The 17,812-nt window shown below is 38.0% G+C and overlaps 3 protein-coding genes across 3 annotated transcripts; 1 reads left to right on the plus strand and 2 right to left on the minus strand.

Annotated features, from left to right (window-relative positions):
• Positions 1–258: 258 nt before the first annotated feature.
• Positions 259–5,871, minus strand: LOC111797312 (beta-galactosidase 5-like). The gene is made up of 19 exons (XM_023680291.2): positions 5,551–5,871; positions 5,362–5,457; positions 5,171–5,283; positions 4,945–5,011; positions 4,767–4,859; positions 4,292–4,435; positions 4,106–4,194; positions 3,913–4,018; positions 3,734–3,821; positions 2,978–3,096; positions 2,736–2,900; positions 2,471–2,646; positions 1,996–2,102; positions 1,813–1,922; positions 1,589–1,699; positions 1,390–1,503; positions 1,123–1,325; positions 721–1,042; positions 259–641 (listed from the first exon to the last, which is right to left on the minus strand). Exons 1-19 carry the CDS (start codon positions 5,719–5,721, stop codon positions 504–506), a joined length of 2,532 nt encoding a protein of 843 aa, XP_023536059.2. The 5' UTR covers positions 5,722–5,871; the 3' UTR covers positions 259–503.
• Positions 5,872–7,182: 1,311 nt separating this feature from the next.
• LOC111796964 (GTP-binding protein, HflX) lies at positions 7,183–14,031 on the plus strand. The gene is made up of 13 exons (XM_023679794.2): positions 7,183–7,599; positions 8,298–8,440; positions 9,461–9,577; positions 9,887–10,001; positions 10,192–10,329; positions 10,929–11,024; positions 11,132–11,245; positions 11,987–12,055; positions 12,161–12,231; positions 12,304–12,397; positions 13,006–13,134; positions 13,235–13,324; positions 13,703–14,031. Exons 1-13 carry the CDS (start codon positions 7,222–7,224, stop codon positions 13,793–13,795), a joined length of 1,647 nt encoding a protein of 548 aa, XP_023535562.2. The 5' UTR covers positions 7,183–7,221; the 3' UTR covers positions 13,796–14,031.
• An 823-nt stretch (positions 14,032–14,854) lies between these two features.
• Positions 14,855–16,257, minus strand: LOC111796966 (bZIP transcription factor 44). The gene has a single exon (XM_023679796.2). It carries the CDS (start codon positions 15,570–15,572, stop codon positions 15,066–15,068), a length of 507 nt encoding a protein of 168 aa, XP_023535564.2. The 5' UTR covers positions 15,573–16,257; the 3' UTR covers positions 14,855–15,065.
• Between the last annotated feature and the right edge of the window lie 1,555 nt (positions 16,258–17,812).

Below are 17,812 nucleotides of genomic sequence, written 5' to 3' on the forward strand. Positions count from 1 at the left end.
TGGAGAGGGGAACAAAACATTTGAAACATTTTCCTAACATACACATTTTAACATTTTAAAACCTTAAGGGGGAAGTTCAAAAAGAAAAGACAAAAAAGAACAATATCTATTAGCAGTGGGCATGGGCTGTGACCACAGATGGTTGAAATGAGGGGAGACTCTTAAGGGGGAATTCATCCAAATGAACTAATCTGAACGACTAATACACTCTTTATAACTTAAACTCATCCCATCTAATTAATAAAAGGCCAAGGGCTTTTGGGGCAAATGGCTATCATGATCTTTCAAGAAAACAATGTAATGAGCTCGAACCTTCCCATTTACAGGGCTTATGAGTTCCTCTAATGGTAATAACTTACACATGCCTATCATATATAAATTAATATGCAATGCAACATATGATCAATGAAACTAATCTTCAATCAGTAAGTTAAATCACCTTGGCTTCACAACATAGAACAGCATGCTGGTGAGGAGCAAGGATGCTGGCTGTTGAACTTTTCTCACGAACCGCGTCCTTTGATATCGGCTATGGCACAGTCGACCTCAACTAATAACTGTTTCAATTCATTAGGACATGGGTCTACGCCAAAGTTGTCTCTGGTTGCCGACACCAAACAACTCTCCTGCCCGATGCATTTCTGTAGAAATATTTCAAATTATGAGTGTTAGTCTTAAAGTATCCTTCAAAACTATATATGATAGAAGCTATGAACGGACCTTCTCTAATATGGCATGAGAATCTGGTGCATGGCAAGTTCCCTTTTGGTAACTTCCGCAAGTTCCAGAAGGAGTTCCAAAACTTGCAAATTTTATGGCTGATATGATCTGCCCTGGATTACATTGCAGGTGAAACGAATCTGGTTCCTCGTTGCTTTCAATGATGTAACTTTCATTTCTCACATGGTGTTCAACTGCCTCACCACAAACACCAGTCACAGACCTCCTCAAAAGTGATATTTTGGACGCATCTCCACCAAGTTCTTCAAACAACACCAATACATTATTGGTTGGTTTTAACCAGGATCGAGGAATGTGATACCTGGATGAACATATAAGAAATGAAAGGAATCAGCTATAACCGTATGAAGAATAGAATTTGATTCTGCTATTTAGTGTTACCATCGTTGGGTTGGCTGCCCACAACCATGTTCGCATTTGGAAGGTCTGTATGTCCCAGCATAACTACACCTACTGCAGCCACCCTTTGCATAAGCCATCCAATATCTTCCAATACTCTGTCCATTAATCCATGCTTGGCCCTTGCCCATGCTTCTCAAGTTCAAAGCCAATGGCTCATTCCCTCCTGGCGCATTGAAATTAGCCTGCAACTTCCAACTAAATTATAAAACTTCCTCATTTGAGTCACTAATTCAGTTTGGATTTTACCTTGTACCAAGTCAATGGTCGCTGAGCTTGTGAAGCAAGAGAACCTTTTATCCAATCCACAGACGCAGCTTCGGTTGGAGAGACCAAATTCATTGCCTCTCCTTGTAAGCCTACCTGTTGCCAGTCAAGGATATTAGACTGAATCAATCGAAAGGGGAACCCTGCCCATCCCCATTGATTCATATGTGAGTCATTTTACCTGGTAACTCCATTTCTGCCATGTCAAATCCTTCTTTCCCTCATTAAGCCCACTTATCGAAATCGGACCGAGGATACCCGTTTGCCATGTCTCAAAATGCATCCCAACATTCTAACAACAGAATGCAAATCAGCAATAATATAGTTATGGCAAAGTCAAGTTGTACTTTCTGCTTATATGATTGGTTTAAAGCTTAAAAGTGGATATATGGGGAAGGAGTCAACCGGTAAGCCGACTGTGACGCTGAGTAGAGCAATTTTGTTCATCCCAGCATGTAAGTTGATAGGGCCAGTAAATGTAAATTCTCGACGTTCCCTACTTCCATAAGCCGAGCCTGTAATTTATGTACTAATGACATAAATTCGATCATCACGTTGAAGATGAAATCTAAGGGATTGAAGGCATACCTGAGAACTGTCCATTGATAAAAACATGGAGAGCATGGCCAGCTGATCGCACAGTTAAAGTGGGCTTCTGTCCTCCAACAAATGCTTCTGATGAACTGATGCCAACACTAGAATACAATGCAAATTTATTGTCAATGAGTGTTCTATATGTGTTTTCTAATTAGGACAACAGGGTTGTGCAATATGGTGTATAATTGTGAGATCCCACCTCAGTTGGGGAGGAGAACGAAATATTCTTTCTAAGTGTGTGAAAACCTCTCCCTAGCAGACGTGGTTTAAAATCTTTAAAAAGAAGCTCAAAAGTAAAAGCACAAAGAGGACAATATGTGCTAACGGTGGGCTTCGGCCGTTACAATAGTCCAGTTACAAATTGAAATTTTTGGATCAAGTTTTTATTCGATCTATGTCGATAAGCAAGCTTTTATATAGTACTAGAAACCAGCTAGCTGAAGATACCATATAATTCCAGGCTCACCTTGTCATGTACCAAAGATAGTCACTGGCATCTCTAGTGACATTTATCTGCTCCAAGAGGCCGGCAACAGTCATTCTTGAACTCTCTCCTAGGGAAGATGTATCTTCATTATAAGTTTCCCATGACAACTTGGAAATTGTTGGCAACATTTGGGTTCGTGCAATATGAACTCCAATCTTGATGAGCACAGAACAATCTGAATTAAAACATAGGAGAATAAAATGCACAAGAAAACATGTCCTAAATTTCAAGATTGATTATATACCTTTGCAGTATTGAACACAACACGCTTACAATCGGGAAGGATGCTTATTGACCAAGGAGGCAAAATGTGATGCATGTTGTTGAACACTACTGTAGCTGCAGAACTTGAATGGTAATTTGCAAGAAAAGCAGCACAACTTCCAGGTCCCGAAGAGAAAACGTGAGCCTGGGGAATTACTTAGTTGAGCTAAGAAACATCATCACAATTTTGAGAAGGAAGTCATTGAATAAACAAAGGCCAACCTGCTGATAGGATCCTAGTGAGGTAACTGTAGGATCTGAAGTAACTAAAGCATGTTCACATAACTTAATGGCCCTATGGAGGTTCTTCAGATGCCCATATTTTGGTTGCCTGATCATGCCTAAAAGTAAATAGTAATTAAGTAGTTAGCTTTGCCTGTCAGTAACAGAAATAGAACTGCAGATCATTTTCTTTCAGGGATAATTCCGAGCAATATATTTGAAGTGTCGGAGACGGAATGATTATATATGTGAATCCCACATCGGTTGGGGAGGAGAATGAAGCATTCTTTATAAAAGTGTAGAAACCTCTCTCTAGAAGACGAATTTTAAAAATCTTGAGAGGAAGCCCGAAATGGAAAGCCCAAAAAAGACAATATCGGTTAGTGGTGGGCTTGTGCTGTTACAAATGATAATAGAGCTAGACACTGGACAATGTGCTAGTAAGGAGGTTGAGCCCTAAAGGGAGTAGACACAAGGCGGTGTACCAGCAAGGACATTGGGCCCGAAGAGAAGTGGATTGGGGGGCCCACATCGATTGGAGAAGAAAACAAATGACAGTTAGGAAGTTGGGCCCCAAAGGGGGTGGATAGTGAGATCCCACATCGATTGGGGAGGAGAACGAAACACCTTATATAAGTGTGTGGAAACCTCTCCTTAGCATACGCATTTTAAAAATCTTAAAGGGAAGCTTGAAAGAAAAGTTCTAAAGAGGACTAATATGGTTTGTGATGAGATAGATATGTTGAGCCTTCTCACCATATTCATCGAGTGGAGCATCGTAGTCATAACTAGCTGTAATGAATGGGCCTCCAGCAGTGCGTCCAAAGTTGGTTCCACCATGATACTTTCATTAATCAAAACAAAGTGGATTCAGTTTTATGTCAGGCATATCAAGTTCATAAAAACATCGAAGTGAGTGAAGCAAGCTAACAAACCATGTAATAGTTAAAAAATGAACCACCCTTTTGTATGAAGCGAGCAACTGCAAATGCCAAATCTTGGACAGGTCTACCATAAACTGGGCCACCAAACTCTGTAAACCTTCCATTACAGGGAGGATAGAATGATCAGAGTAATAATTCCATTGGTAGATTGAATATACAGAGGATTGATAAGTAAGATGTGTACCAGCCACTCCATGCCTCAGTCCATAATGTAGGCTTGTAAGGCTTATTAGGGGAGAAGTAATCACAATAAAAACCATTGCATGAATTTATCTGTGACCAAAAAATGGAGAATTTATAACCAGAAATTTCCATTGATGTTTAAAGATTGATATATTTCTGCGCCAGTAAACAAAAAAAGATGGCTTGCCACAGGATCAGGAGCATCATCTTCCTTGCACATCACCCAAGGCACTCCTGTGTTCAGTCCAACAGCCATCTTTGCCGCCCAATTAATGTATGCATGACCATCAGCTCCAAGCGCTCTACCTTCCGGCCCATACTCGTTTTCAATCTAACAAAACAAAATTGAAATGAAAATTTTAAGTTATTTTGTTTATGAAAGTAGAAAGATTCAAATTCTTAACCAAATTCTACTAACAAAACATGTTTTTGAAAACCACATTTTTTATTTTGAAAATTTAGGTTGAATTGTCAGCTTTGGTCCGTTAAATATTGTCATCAACCTCACAGTTTTAAAACACGTCTATTAAGGGGTGGTTTCTACCATCTCCTACTGACGTAGGATCTCGCTCATAGTTTTGTTTCTCACTTATGAACAGTATCCATAGCATTGATTGTAACGTTGCCATATGGAGATATCACATAAGCTTCTAAACCTTTACCTGTGAAAGGATAATGGGGCCACCTTGTGAGGCAAATAGCTTTTCGTTCTTCATCATTAGTACAATTTTCTGGGTGAACCCTTGCATTGCCATCTGGAGAGCAATAAACCAGAAAAACTACTGACTGTAAACTTCAGTAGTTGAAAGAATCAGGTAATAATAAATGGAGAAAACTAACCTTGAAAGGCTCATTATCAGTTCTAAAGCTGATTCCAGGTACATATTTTAACCAAACGGGAAATCCACTGTACAATAAAACATAAACGAAAATAGTCAAATATAATCAATAATAAACACTATGTCAGAGTCATTTACCACGAAGAGAAATAACAAAGCTGCATCTGATTTCAAGAATTTACTTCAAAAACTGGCAGTAAAAATCAATGGGGGAAGTTTTTGTGTACCCAAAATTCCACTCTGCACAAACATAAGGTCCTATGCGGAGATGAACATGAAGGCCCACTCTCTGTACCGTCTTTATGAAACGTACCAGATCGTACCTCCCCTCGAAATCATACTGAAACAAGTGATAGCGAACAAATTAATCTCAAAACTAACCAAAGTTCGGGTGAATAAATGAGTTCTGAGATAGTACATTGCCAGGAGAAGGTTCGTGAACATTCCAGAAGACGTAGGTATCGATTACATCCAATCCCCCGTCCTTCGCCTTCTGAATGAGATCCTCCCACATCTACCAGAGCCAAATCGTAGAAACAGAGTAGCAACTGTGAGTCACACTCTTAAACGATTGCACAATGAATTCAAGAATGCAAGAGATACGTACTTCAGGTGTGCTTCTTGTGTAGTGAATGGAGCCGGAAATGAGAATCCGCCTTTGGCCATTGATGAGAATGGCCTTCTTGTCATAAGCCACGCTGCAATGTATGGATCGAAAGCCAGCCAATGCGGCCATGAAAATGAAGAGCAGCAAGCTGTAAACCGAGAGAGCTTCCATGGATTTGATTTACTCTTCAACCGAGAGAGCAGCAAGCTGTAAGCCTGAAGTGAACGTTCCACCAAATGATCAGACTCACAAAAGGTACGGGTATGTTATGTTTAAATGATAATTATGAGCAGTAGCATTATCAGTTGGTTTATAAATATGAGCTTCTTCAATATGAAATCAAGTTAGTTTAAAAAAGTATTATTATTATATTTCACATGTCGTATGGTGATTGACTTTGCATATCACATTCAAAAATGGGATGATCACATATATAAATTTTAATTTTTGCATTTTAAGCATATGAAATGAAATGATTTGTAATTAACGATAATGATTCCAAAGCCTAATTAGTGGGATCAAACTTTATTTTAAAAATAATAATTTGAACCAAACCAAATAATTATGGGCTGGTGGCCATGTGCGTTGCTAAAATTTAGACGCAGGATTATAGAATTTGAAACGGCGTGGAATCGAAGCCAGAATTCAATGAGTTTCTTCGACATTAGTTCGTGTTTTGAGAGCTAATTGCTTGCTTGGACTGCAAACAAGAAATGTACGGTCGACGCCGTTCTTACGCCGTTTGTTTCTCTTTGTTTTTCATGTCCATGTGTGTTGCCGTTGGGAACTTGGAGTTGGCGCATTGGGAATTACCGACCCTCGCTAGATTTCCGTTCCGTTTACGTCGGGCAGTTCTTTTATTTATTTTTTAATTATCTAATCATTAATTATTTTGTTAACCTTAACCAAAAATATTTGTATTTTTTTATACCAAAATATTAATAATATTGATTAATGGTCTTTTTTTTTTTATTGTAATTTTATTTTAATTATCTATTTTAATATTAAATAAACAAAATTCAAATATATGATCATAAAATTGAAATACTTATAAAAAAAAATTATTAGATGGGTATTTTTCTTCTTTTTAAAGATAATCATGCATGATTTCACTTTTTTTTTTTTTAACTCATGGAATAGTTTCATAACATTAATTAACATTTTTTTTAATGAATTTGCTGGAAAAATAAAATGTTTATCGGTTGTTAATATATGTGTTGGAATTAATGAAATTTCAATTAATATTAATTTTATCATACCTCTTCCACTAATTTTCAAGATTACAAGTGAGAGAATTAAAGTTAATCTTGTGAGTTAATCGATGATTTAATACGTATTTGATTTTGTGACACATTGAAAGTTTATTGGAATAGTTAAGATAACGGAGTGAAAAATCGAAGTTCATAAATATGGCCCAAATTACATACCATGGCAAAAGCCCAATAGGCCCAAACCTAAGAAAAAAAATTGACTTAAAAATAATAAAATTGAACTTAGTTACGCAACTCATTGGAGGTTGATTCGGTCTTTCTTTGCAAAAGCTAAATAGTTTATTATTATTATTTTTTATTTTTTTATTTCGATGTATTTAAACTTTTTTTTATTTTTTATTTTTATTACAGTCACACGGACTATATTAATTTTTCAGAAGCCCGGGAACATATCTTATCGATGACGAGCGCCTCCCTCGTCAGTTTTTTTCCCCGCCCTTCAATCCCAGAACAATGCTCATCATGTACTTCTTCGAACCAGAATCGCGCACTTTTCCCCTTCGCCTCAAGAAAGGATTCGAGGAATTCTATCAGAACCCTTTGTAGTACTTTTCAACAAGAGCCTCTCGTCGTGTCCTCCGATAATCTCCCTTTCCATGGTTCTTTTGTCAAGCCTATTCAGGAAGTAGAAGGAACCAAAGATGCTGATGAGCTCATCCATGGCGTCTCCAGCTCTGAACCAGAGCCTAAATCGCAGTTATCGAGTAGGGTTAAAAAGAAGGCACAAGAAGACGGGGATAGCCTCGAGAGTAGGTTTAAGCTGCGAAATGGAAGGGAGGTATGTTTCTTGGAGCTTTCCTTTTCACCCTTTGAACATTACTGTCTTCGGAATTTAGAATCAATTAAGATACCAATATAGTTACGCCCCTTATTTCGATGTCTTTCTTCCATCAACGATTCTTCTTCCGACTGCACACATGATTTAGAACGTAGAGTAGGAGGCTTCGTACTTTTGAGGGTTGGATGTTTTAACTAAACTGTAAGAGATTGAATTCATGAATTATTCTGTACTTTAGTGGAATGGAGCATTTACAAAATTTCATTTGGCGCAATGAACAACGACACCCGCGAGTAAGGATATCAGACGCGAGGCCGCGGAGACAAAAGAGAGAATGTTAAACATCAATTGGAAATTATGAAAGGTTGCGTTGAAATTCAACACGTTACTTAATTTTTTGGACTGGGTTCTTTGAACTTTAGAAAACACACGCTGTCGAATTAAGGGGCGAATTCCCATAGGTTGGGTAAAAATATCTTCTAGTTCTGAGCCACATAGGGGTTACAGCATGGTACAGTTAGGATATGTGATCAAAACAAATCCGATAAAATGTTTGGTTGAAGAAATTTGGGGATGATACTCATATCAACGCTCGCGGGTTTCTTTTAATTAAAAACATGGATTTATGGATCTCATCCGTCCATTTTTTTTCTTTTCAAAAAATGGAAATGAAGAAGTTGACTTATTTATTAATTCAGATTTTTGAAGAACAAGCCTACCTCGTTGGCTTAGAGCGGAAAGGAGATGTTGGCCAACTTTTTAGCATAGACGAATCTCTGAAAGAACTGGCACAGTTAGCTGACACTGCTGGACTAAAGGTCGTTGGTTCAACATATCAAAAGTGAGTTATGTGGACACTTCCGTGTGCCTTTCTGTAGATAAATGTATTCCTTTGGTTGGCATCTGATTGATTTTGGGTCATATGTGCAATAGGATTGTCATATTTTCACTTTCCTTCTCAATTTGATGTCTTTATTCTGTTAATTCATCAGTTCTGGCTGAAATGTCTCTAATCAGCCTGGATGTTAGGCTGTTCTTCTGCTCTCAATGAAAGCCTCTATCTCTTGTCCAATAGTAATAATAATAGTATTCTGTAATCAATCCAAGTGTTGGCTTGGCATATTTATGATCAGATCATTTACTAGGTTTTCTAATGGAAAACAACTTCAATGGTGGCAACAAACTTTTTGAAATATGGATTTCTTGATATTGATATTAATATATTTTCAAATGGTGGTAGATGTTATATGATATTCTCTCGATTTAGTACTCTTTTAATGTGCAAGAATGTCAAATGGCTTTGATGTGGGCCATATTTGAACCTCCTAGCAATTTCAATTACTTTTTTTTTTCTTTTTTTTTTCTGTTTTCTGTTCTTTTCAGCATACTTCAGGGTAGTTGTTACATAGTGCTCGTTTGGGTTTGATAACAATTATTTTCTTAGTTTTTTTTCTACAAATGGGCTTGTACTCTTAATTTGTGTGTTTTGTGATATATATACACTTCCAAGAAAACTTTTTTCTTTTTTAGAAAAAAAAATCTAGCCAATATCAAAAAGTTGTGAAAATTTTAATTTTGGTTTTAGATCCAAAAATGTTTTGAGAAGGTGAAAATCAAAACAAATAAATGAGGTGAATACAAGCTTGGTTTTTAATCTCAAAAAGTTACGAAATGAAATGTGACTAAACAGAGCCTAATGTTTCTTTTTAAGAATCTGGTCCACGAGCGTCAAATGCTATATCTTTTTATTCTCACTCTAAGAATATTTCATTATTTAGCTCTCTGAGTGTTACTTCTCCCCTTATTTTTGAGATTAAAAAATTATTTAGGTTTCTTGATTCTTCATTGTCATGATATCCAGACTAGCTTCTCCAAACCCAAGGACTTACATAGGATCTGGCAAAGTTGCAGAAATCAAGAGTGCAATTCATGCATTAGGTATAGAGACTGTCATATTTGATGATGAGCTTTCAGCTGGGTAAGTTTGTTTTTTTTTATAATTATTTTATTTTATTTAAATGATTCTGTTAATGGATGTTATCATTTCTCATGAGTGAGGAAACAGTGCATCATTGACATTAATTTTATTTTATCATGGTTTCTTTTCCAATAAGTTTCCTTAAAAGTAGTCTCTGTAGCCAGTTCATTTCTTGTTTGAGTTGTGATTAGAGGTTGCTATTTTGCTAATTGTTTGGAGGCTTCGCACTGTTTTCTGTTACACTATCATCTTGTTCAAGAGAAGCGAACCTTTTTTCCTTGTCATAGAACTTATAGTCTCTTCTCTTAGGCAACTGAGAAACTTGGAAAAATCATTTGGTGGAGATGTTAGAGTTTGTGATCGTACTGCCCTAATCCTGGATATCTTCAATCAGAGAGCAGCAACTCATGAGGCATCTCTACAGGCAATGTTCATGCACTTTTGAATGATTTTTGTTTAGTTATCTTCAATTGATGTCTTCTTTTTTCTCATTGTGGGGGGGGGGGGGGGGGGGGGGGGGGAGGTTGCAACGTATTTTTAACATTCTTATATTCTGAGGGATTTAGTTTATACAGAAGAATCTTTTTGTTAAATCATGTAAACTTTCTCTTTAGGTGGCATTGGCACAAATGGAATACCAGTTACCACGACTTACAAAGATGTGGACTCACCTTGAGCGTCAAGCAGGAGGGCAGGTGAAAGGTATGGGTGAGAAGCAAATTGAAGTGGATAAGCGTATCTTACGAACGCAAGTAAGCGATCTTTCTTACTGAATCTTTGTATAATAAGTATTTGCTTCTGCTATTTTCATTTTTATCACATCAAGAATCTTACTTGAGAGTCAAGGCTGAAAAGGGAACTGATAGGCTTCAATCAACAATTTCATTTATCAGCACTGTACAGCTGAGGGAAGTTTCGAGAGCTTTGCACCTCTCCTGCCTCTCTCAAGAGAAGGTCCAGAAAATTACAACTATAAGACTACAAAACAACGCTCCCCTCTAGACCTTCACCCCCAAGGGTCCTCATGTAACTAGCAAAACCTATGGGGCCCCACATAAACACATAACTGGCCCCCTCAAATGATTCCCCCTTCATACACTTTAGTAATTTGGAGCCTATGGGGAAAACAGATGGACGACACCCACTTTTTTTAGATTCCTAATTTCGCAATATTTAGAGTTTTCCGTTTCTAGTCTATAATTCTTAAATTTTCACCAAGGGCATATATATGTTCCAGCCAACTTTCTTGTGCTAAGGATATCTGGTTATGTATGATATGCTACGTTCAATAGGCTATTCTTTGGCTTGTTTGTTGAAAATAAGTTTGAATGTAAATACACATCACTGCTAGATTGGTGTTCTCCGGAAGGAATTAGAGTCTGTTAGGATGCATCGAAAACAGTACAGAAGCCGGCGCTTTTCTGTACCTGTCCCGGTAGTTTCTTTGGTAAGTGAATTCACATGAACATGAACTTTCTTTACTTCCAAATTTTGTGCAAGTGAAGGTAGCTCTTGCTGCCAACATTTTAGAGGTCTTGGATGATGATGTTTTAGGTTGGATATACAAATGCTGGAAAGAGTACGCTCTTGAATCAGTTGACTGGAGCTGAAGTCCTTGCAGAGGATCGATTGTTTGCAACCCTTGATCCAACTACAAGAAGGGTTCAGGTAATTTCAGCTAGACTTAATCTTGCAGCGTTATCATGTTCATGTGTCCCTGTTGGTAGAGCAATGCTGTTAGTGGGATGGGGGGGGGGGGGGCGGTGGCGGGCGGTGTTAGCTGCTATTGAAGTTTGAAGAGATATGCGATACTGTTGTAGTTTGCTGTGGTAGTTTGAGTGCCACTCTGTAAATGATTTGATTGATTGCCATTTTTTTGGTGATAAGAAGGGGGCGGTGTTAGCTGCTATTGAAGTTTGAAGAGATATGCGATACAACTGTTGTAGTTTGCTGTGGTAGTTTGAGTGCCACTCTGTAAATGATTTGATTGATTGCCATTTTTTTGGTGATAAGAAGGGGGCGGTGTTAGCTGCTATTGAAGTTTGAAGAGATATGCGATACAACTGTTGTAGTTTGCTGTTGTAGTTTGCTGTGGTAGTTTGAGTGCCACTCTGTAAATGATTTGATTGATTGCCATTTTTTTGGTGATAAGAAATATTGCATTTACCTAGGAAGTTTATGCAAGGGATGATTAGGCATTCTCCCAACATAAACACTAAAGCGAAGGAGAGTAGGGAACTATTTTCCGAAAGCCACCCATCATCTACATTGAAATATATTCGATCTTACATAACTATATCCTTGTTTTTTTCCTGTCCTCGTAATCAGGCAGCAGAATTCTCTACATTGAAACAGAACTATTTTTTAATTTATTTTGTTAACTTAAGATGCTTGTTTCACACTCTCCAGATGAAGAATGGGAACGAGTTTCTACTCACTGATACTGTTGGTTTCATCCAAAAGCTACCAACTATGCTGGTGAGATTTGCAGCCACACGATAAGCATCATATAGTCACACCTCATCTGTCATATCATTCGGAATCTTCTGGTAGTTTATTATTATCCTTGGTTAAGTCGTACAGGTTGCTGCATTCAGAGCAACACTAGAGGAGATATCAGAATCATCATTGCTGGTTCACGTGGTGGACATCAGGTGATTGGTTAATCTATTGATGCTTCTGATTACCCTAACCTATTTTCTGATTCAATATTTTATCAATTTCAGCCATCCGCTGGCTGAGCAACAGATAGAAGCTGTGGATAAAGTTCTTTCAGAATTGGATGTGTCATCAATTCCGAAGTTGATGGTTTGGAACAAGGTAAACGGGAAAAAGTTCTTACGGTAATACAACGTTTCACCAACAATGGGAAAAAGTTAGATACTTATCTTAGCTTATAATAGATGTCTTTGCCCTTTTGTCATTGACCTAGCTTGTATTGGTCTGCTTTACTGGAATCTCTTTATTCTTCAGAGAGTAGATGGTACAACAAACAGGAGTTCTTCGTTTTTATGGCACTCTTTCATATGTTCTACTAAAAATGGATTTTCAAATGGGCTTCTGTTTTTCTCGTAGCTCAATTGTGTAGCTATTTTTAGTCTTGTTGTGAAATATTTGGCTTGAGAGAAAGATGGGGATCATTGGAGGACAATAGAAGTCTTGGGGGATGTTTGGTCTTTAGCTAGGTCGAATACCCCTCTTTGGTGTTGGTGTCTAAAGAGTTTTGTATTTATCCTTCTTTTCTTATTATTATTATTAATTTGTATTGCCAATTGTATATCCCTTCATTTGCTGTTTTGAAGTTTGGTTTATAACTTTGAAGAAAAATCTGTAGCTTCTGTGAGGGATCCTTATTGGTAATTCTATTGACGAATTCTTCCTTCTCAAATTCCAATATGCATCGCTGACTTCAAAATTTCCAACGGCAGGTTGACAAGGTTAGTGATCCTCAACATATTAGACTGGAAGCAGAGAAGAGAGGAGACGTTGTTTGTGTATCTGCCCTGAGTGGTGATGGCTTGGACGAATTCTGTAATGCAGTTCAGGGAAAATTGAAGGTGTATTAACTTTGCATTCTTGAAAAAAGTAGTTTTTCTCTATTCTTTGTTAGCAGCAGAGATGAAGACAAGATCACGAATGATTGTTTTGAATGGGCAGGACTCGATGGTTTGGGTAGAAGCCTTGATCCCATTTGATCGAGGTGAGCTCCTGAGCACTGTGCATCAGGTTGGAGTGGTAGAGAAAACTGTAAGTACACGTAGGATCCTTTTCGATTTTCATTTTGTTTTCTTATTATACACATTTTTGGTTATTTTTAAATACCTTGGGAGTGCATTTGGTTGATGCATTTTGTCGGTATAATTAAAAAAAAACGCCATATTTACTTCCAATATAAAAACTGACCGGAAATTCACAATCAATGTGCATTACTCCTAGCTGTCTTGACTTTCTATTATTACACTAACAGACTGCTCTAAACAAAATAGTAAATATTTTCTGGCAAAAGATGAAAAATAGTGATGTACGATGACCCCACCTTCGGATTTATTTTGATCTCTTTGTTGGGCGCATGGCCACCACTTTTTTGCATCTTGAGTAACTTCCATTGTCTTCTTATGCTGGCAGGAATACACGGAGAACGGAACACTGGTCCAGGCATACGTTCCCCTCAGGTTCTCAAGGCTGCTTACACCAATGAGACAGCTATGTATATCCTGACCTCAGCTTGCCATATTTTATCATTTCTACTTCTACTATCTATTTTTATTCAGTTTCCCATGGAAAAATATATATCTGATGCTTTGTTCAGACGACACGGAAAGCAACTCCTGTTTGCCCTAATCGTGTAAAAACATGGATCCCCTACCATGAGATTGTAAATATTAGATGTCCTAAATTGTTAATATTTTGATGTGTGAAGAAGTTCAATGGGCGTGGAATGCCTTCTTCTGCTATTTGCCTTTCTGAACTCACCCGACGACGTAATTGGTATTCGAGCGAGAGTAGTAGTACTAAACCAGAGGGTATTTCGTTCATTTACTAAAAGGAAACTCTAGAGACCATCTTGAGCTTGAACCTGTACCGAGGCGGTAAATTTTGTTAGGAAACAGATTCTAAATAGCGAGGCCAAGCAAGCAGTGGCCATAGTTCTATCCCAGATGAGAGGCCAAGCCAAATGGGATTGTGGAAAGAAGCAGCCATACACTAAAAATTATTGGTTATTGGGTTTGAGTTTTTATTCTTTTTTGGTTGGTACATATCTTTGGGCGACGCATCATTATCAGGAGTCGTATGCCTGAAGCCATTGGTTAAATAATCGATTGGGTCGGTGATCTGCCGTACGCAGGACCCGAATCTGCACCTTACTTGGGAACATTTATGTATAGAGACCTTCTGGGGATTGGGTAAAATTTTGGATTCAGTGAATATTGAAGTCACTGTATAGCTCAGCATATCTCATCCATAAATGGGGATTAATGCACGTTAGCTCACCGCGAACACATCGCTGAGCGCCCATCATCGATGCCTGATCATTTGCATTTTGGCCCTCTAGTTTTAACTTTCTGCTTCTCTTTACTCATCCCTTAAAACTAGGCCCATCTTTATCTTATTATTTTAGTCCTTTTATTGTCTTTTATAGTTTTATAAACAATGGTTGTAAGAAGAGCATTTACGAATAAAGTGGCTTGCCGAAATACATTTAAGTTTCAATCTATCGTCTTTTATCTTAAACAAGGAAATATAAAATAATCATATTTTTCTTGCGACAATGAAAAGTAGATGAAAAAAAGAGAAAATATTTCATTAAGTAATGATAGAAAAGATTATATTATATGAAACTAGAATTTATTTAATATAAATGTGTTTCACTTCAAAATTCCCGACGATTGACCGATCTGATCTGATTCCAATCCATGAACACAAAGCATAGAAGATATTAGATTAAGATTTAAACTAGAGGCTTCCTTAAATCAATGGCGAAAGTGGATCAGTAGTGAAGCACGTGATGATCAGCAGAAGCCACAATGGGCTGTTGGGTGAGGAAAAAGGAGTTGATGAACAATGGGGTTTGATCAAAATCATAAAAGTTTTGAAGAAAATTATGTTGTTGTTCTTCTTGGTGGTGGTTGTTGTTGTTGTTGTTGATGTGAGACAGGATCTGGTTTAGCGACTCTAAGCTATGGGTAAGTTCCACAATCTGAGCTCTCAAAACAGAATTTTGTGCCTCAACGTTGAGAAAGAGTTGGGTTGCGAGATTAATTCTTGAAACGATTTGGTTTTTGTTTTCCCTAAGCTGACTCAGTTGCGCCATCAGCCCGTCCAAGTGCTGCTGTTTGCGCATCCTCGATCTCCTCGCCGATTCCCGATTCGATTGCATTCGTTTTCTTTTCCTTTGGTCCAGCAATTGCCTCAGCTCTTCTTCAGAGCCAGAGCTCTGGTTCTGAACCGCAATCTGAGATAATGAACCTGAAGAATTCCCACTACAACAGTCCATAACAAAAACAAAACAGCGACAACAACACTTAAATCACTATTATGTTTATATATAAATATATATAGAGAGAGATTTCTATATTTACACTTGATTGATAGACCCAGAAGCTAAATTCAGGGGGGGGGGGGGGGGGTTTGATTTTGATGTTTTGGGAGTATATAAGAAGAGATCAAACTAAAAATACACTAGAATGGGAGTGAGGGGAAATGGTTCATGAGAAGACGTAGAACCAGTGGAGGAATACGACGGAGAAAGACTGAACTAAATGGGTACGACGGCGGAGAGAAGAGGTTATGATGAAACCGGAGCGGAGGATTTCACTGAGAACTGGAGACATCAATCTGAAGCGTTAACGATAAGATTTCCAGCATCTATATGAAGGAAACAAATTGGATGTGAGGGAAGAGAAAAGAAAGAAGAATCCGCCGGAGGAGAGGGAGAGAGGTCGGAGGGAAGGGAATTCGAAAGTTGCGAGGAGGCAATATATAGAAAAATGAGGGGTAGAAAGAGAAGGAAAATGAAAAATGAAGGGTGGAAAAGAAAAGGGGAAAGTGTAAGAGGGGCATCGGAATGGGAATCAAGTGAAGATGGGGGAGGGAGAGGGGGAGGACGGTGATTGGGCGTGTGCGGTGCAGATGGATTATTCACAACCCTCCAATTCCCTTTGGACTTTCTTGATTTAGGCACAATTCTCAAGTGGAACGAAATAAACAAATAAAGGGTTTTGAAGACATTCAATATAGCTTTTCAAAAAACACCAACTCTTGCTCAATTATTGCACTGGGATGCTGAAAGTTTAGGCGGTGGTTGCAAGGTTTGATTTTGAAACAGTGCAAAAGGCTGTCGTCTCAAAAGTGTTAGTATTCCCCACTATGTGTAGTCAGCATGCTGTGGGTAAGAAATGTGCCGTTGCTGTATACAAAAAGCTAAAAAGATAGTGCAAGAGGACAAGGCAAAGGCGCAGAGGAGGCAACCTTAATGAGTCTCCAGTGCCCTAAAGAAGTGGACAAATCTGCATGCATAGGCCACCCCCTTCCTCTTTATAAAAGTTTATTTCCCAGCTTTATGAGGCTTTGAATTCAGGAAATCGAGGCCTTTGATTTGGTTTAAGAGGAAAGTGAGTGAAGTGGGATTCTCAAAACAGATTCCTTCTCTTCTGGAAGGATGGTTTTGGAAGAACCAATCAAAATGTTTGGTTTGTGATCGTCGCAAGGGTGTTGTTCTGCGGTGGAATTTCAGGGCCACCATGAAAGGGATTGAGAGCGACACAGACACTTCTTATTATTACCACTCCAAGTTCAGAAAAAACTATGCCTTTTCAAATGTGAGATGGACTATGCCCGTTCAAAATCCACTTTTTGGGATCCAGTGTCCTCACCACACAGAGGGTCTGGTTCTGGTACCATGTGTAACAGCCTAACCCTACTGCTAATAGATATCGTCCGCTTTGAGCTTTCTCTTAAAAGGGTTTTCCTTCAAAGTTTTAAAACACGTCTGCTATAAAGTGGTTCTGGCTCTATTCCAACCAATACCTCGTATTATCAAGTGACTGGTTCCAATATCACTTGTAACAACTAATGCTCACTGCTAGCAAATATTATCCATTTTGGCACGTTATGTCTCGCCATTAGCTTCATAGTTTTATAAAGCGTCTGCTAGAGAGAGTTTCTCGTACCTTATAAAAAATGTTTCATTCTCCTCTCCAACTAATAAAATTCATGCATGGTGGTAGAGGCTATATGCGAGGGATGTAAAATTAAGGCATGTGGGTCAAAACGAACAGTCCCTTTGAAAAGGAGGCAAAATAATCCACCAAGGTGTTTTCAAGAATGTGCTCTCAGGTCGTGCTTTTGCAAAAGCCGGTGTTTGACTGTCGTCCATTTCACTATATTTTTCTTTTCCCAGATTTTTGTTTGTAGCATTAGAGAGATATGGACAACTTTTTTCTCTCTTCTTTTTCTTTTCTTAAATTATATGCTTACAAAATATGTTGCAGGGAATCCTAAATTTGCTTTGCAAGTAGGCCTCAGAATCACATTCCTTAATTTTATTTTTGGCAACCGTTTATTCCGTTTCGGTTTGGTTTTTGGTCTAAAAGCTGTTGACATTCGTACTTCCAACAACCAATTTTAAATCATATATATCTCCGAAAGAAATATATTTTTAATTTTATGATGGAATTCGGTTTAAAAAGAACTCTTATAGCCATTCTTATAAAGCAACAAACGGGAAACTTATAA

The sequence above is a fragment of the Cucurbita pepo genome, chromosome 6 (genome assembly GCF_057944985.1).
Source record: "Cucurbita pepo subsp. pepo isolate OVF chromosome 6, ASM5794498v1, whole genome shotgun sequence".
NCBI classification, from domain to species: domain Eukaryota; kingdom Viridiplantae; phylum Streptophyta; class Magnoliopsida; order Cucurbitales; family Cucurbitaceae; genus Cucurbita; species Cucurbita pepo.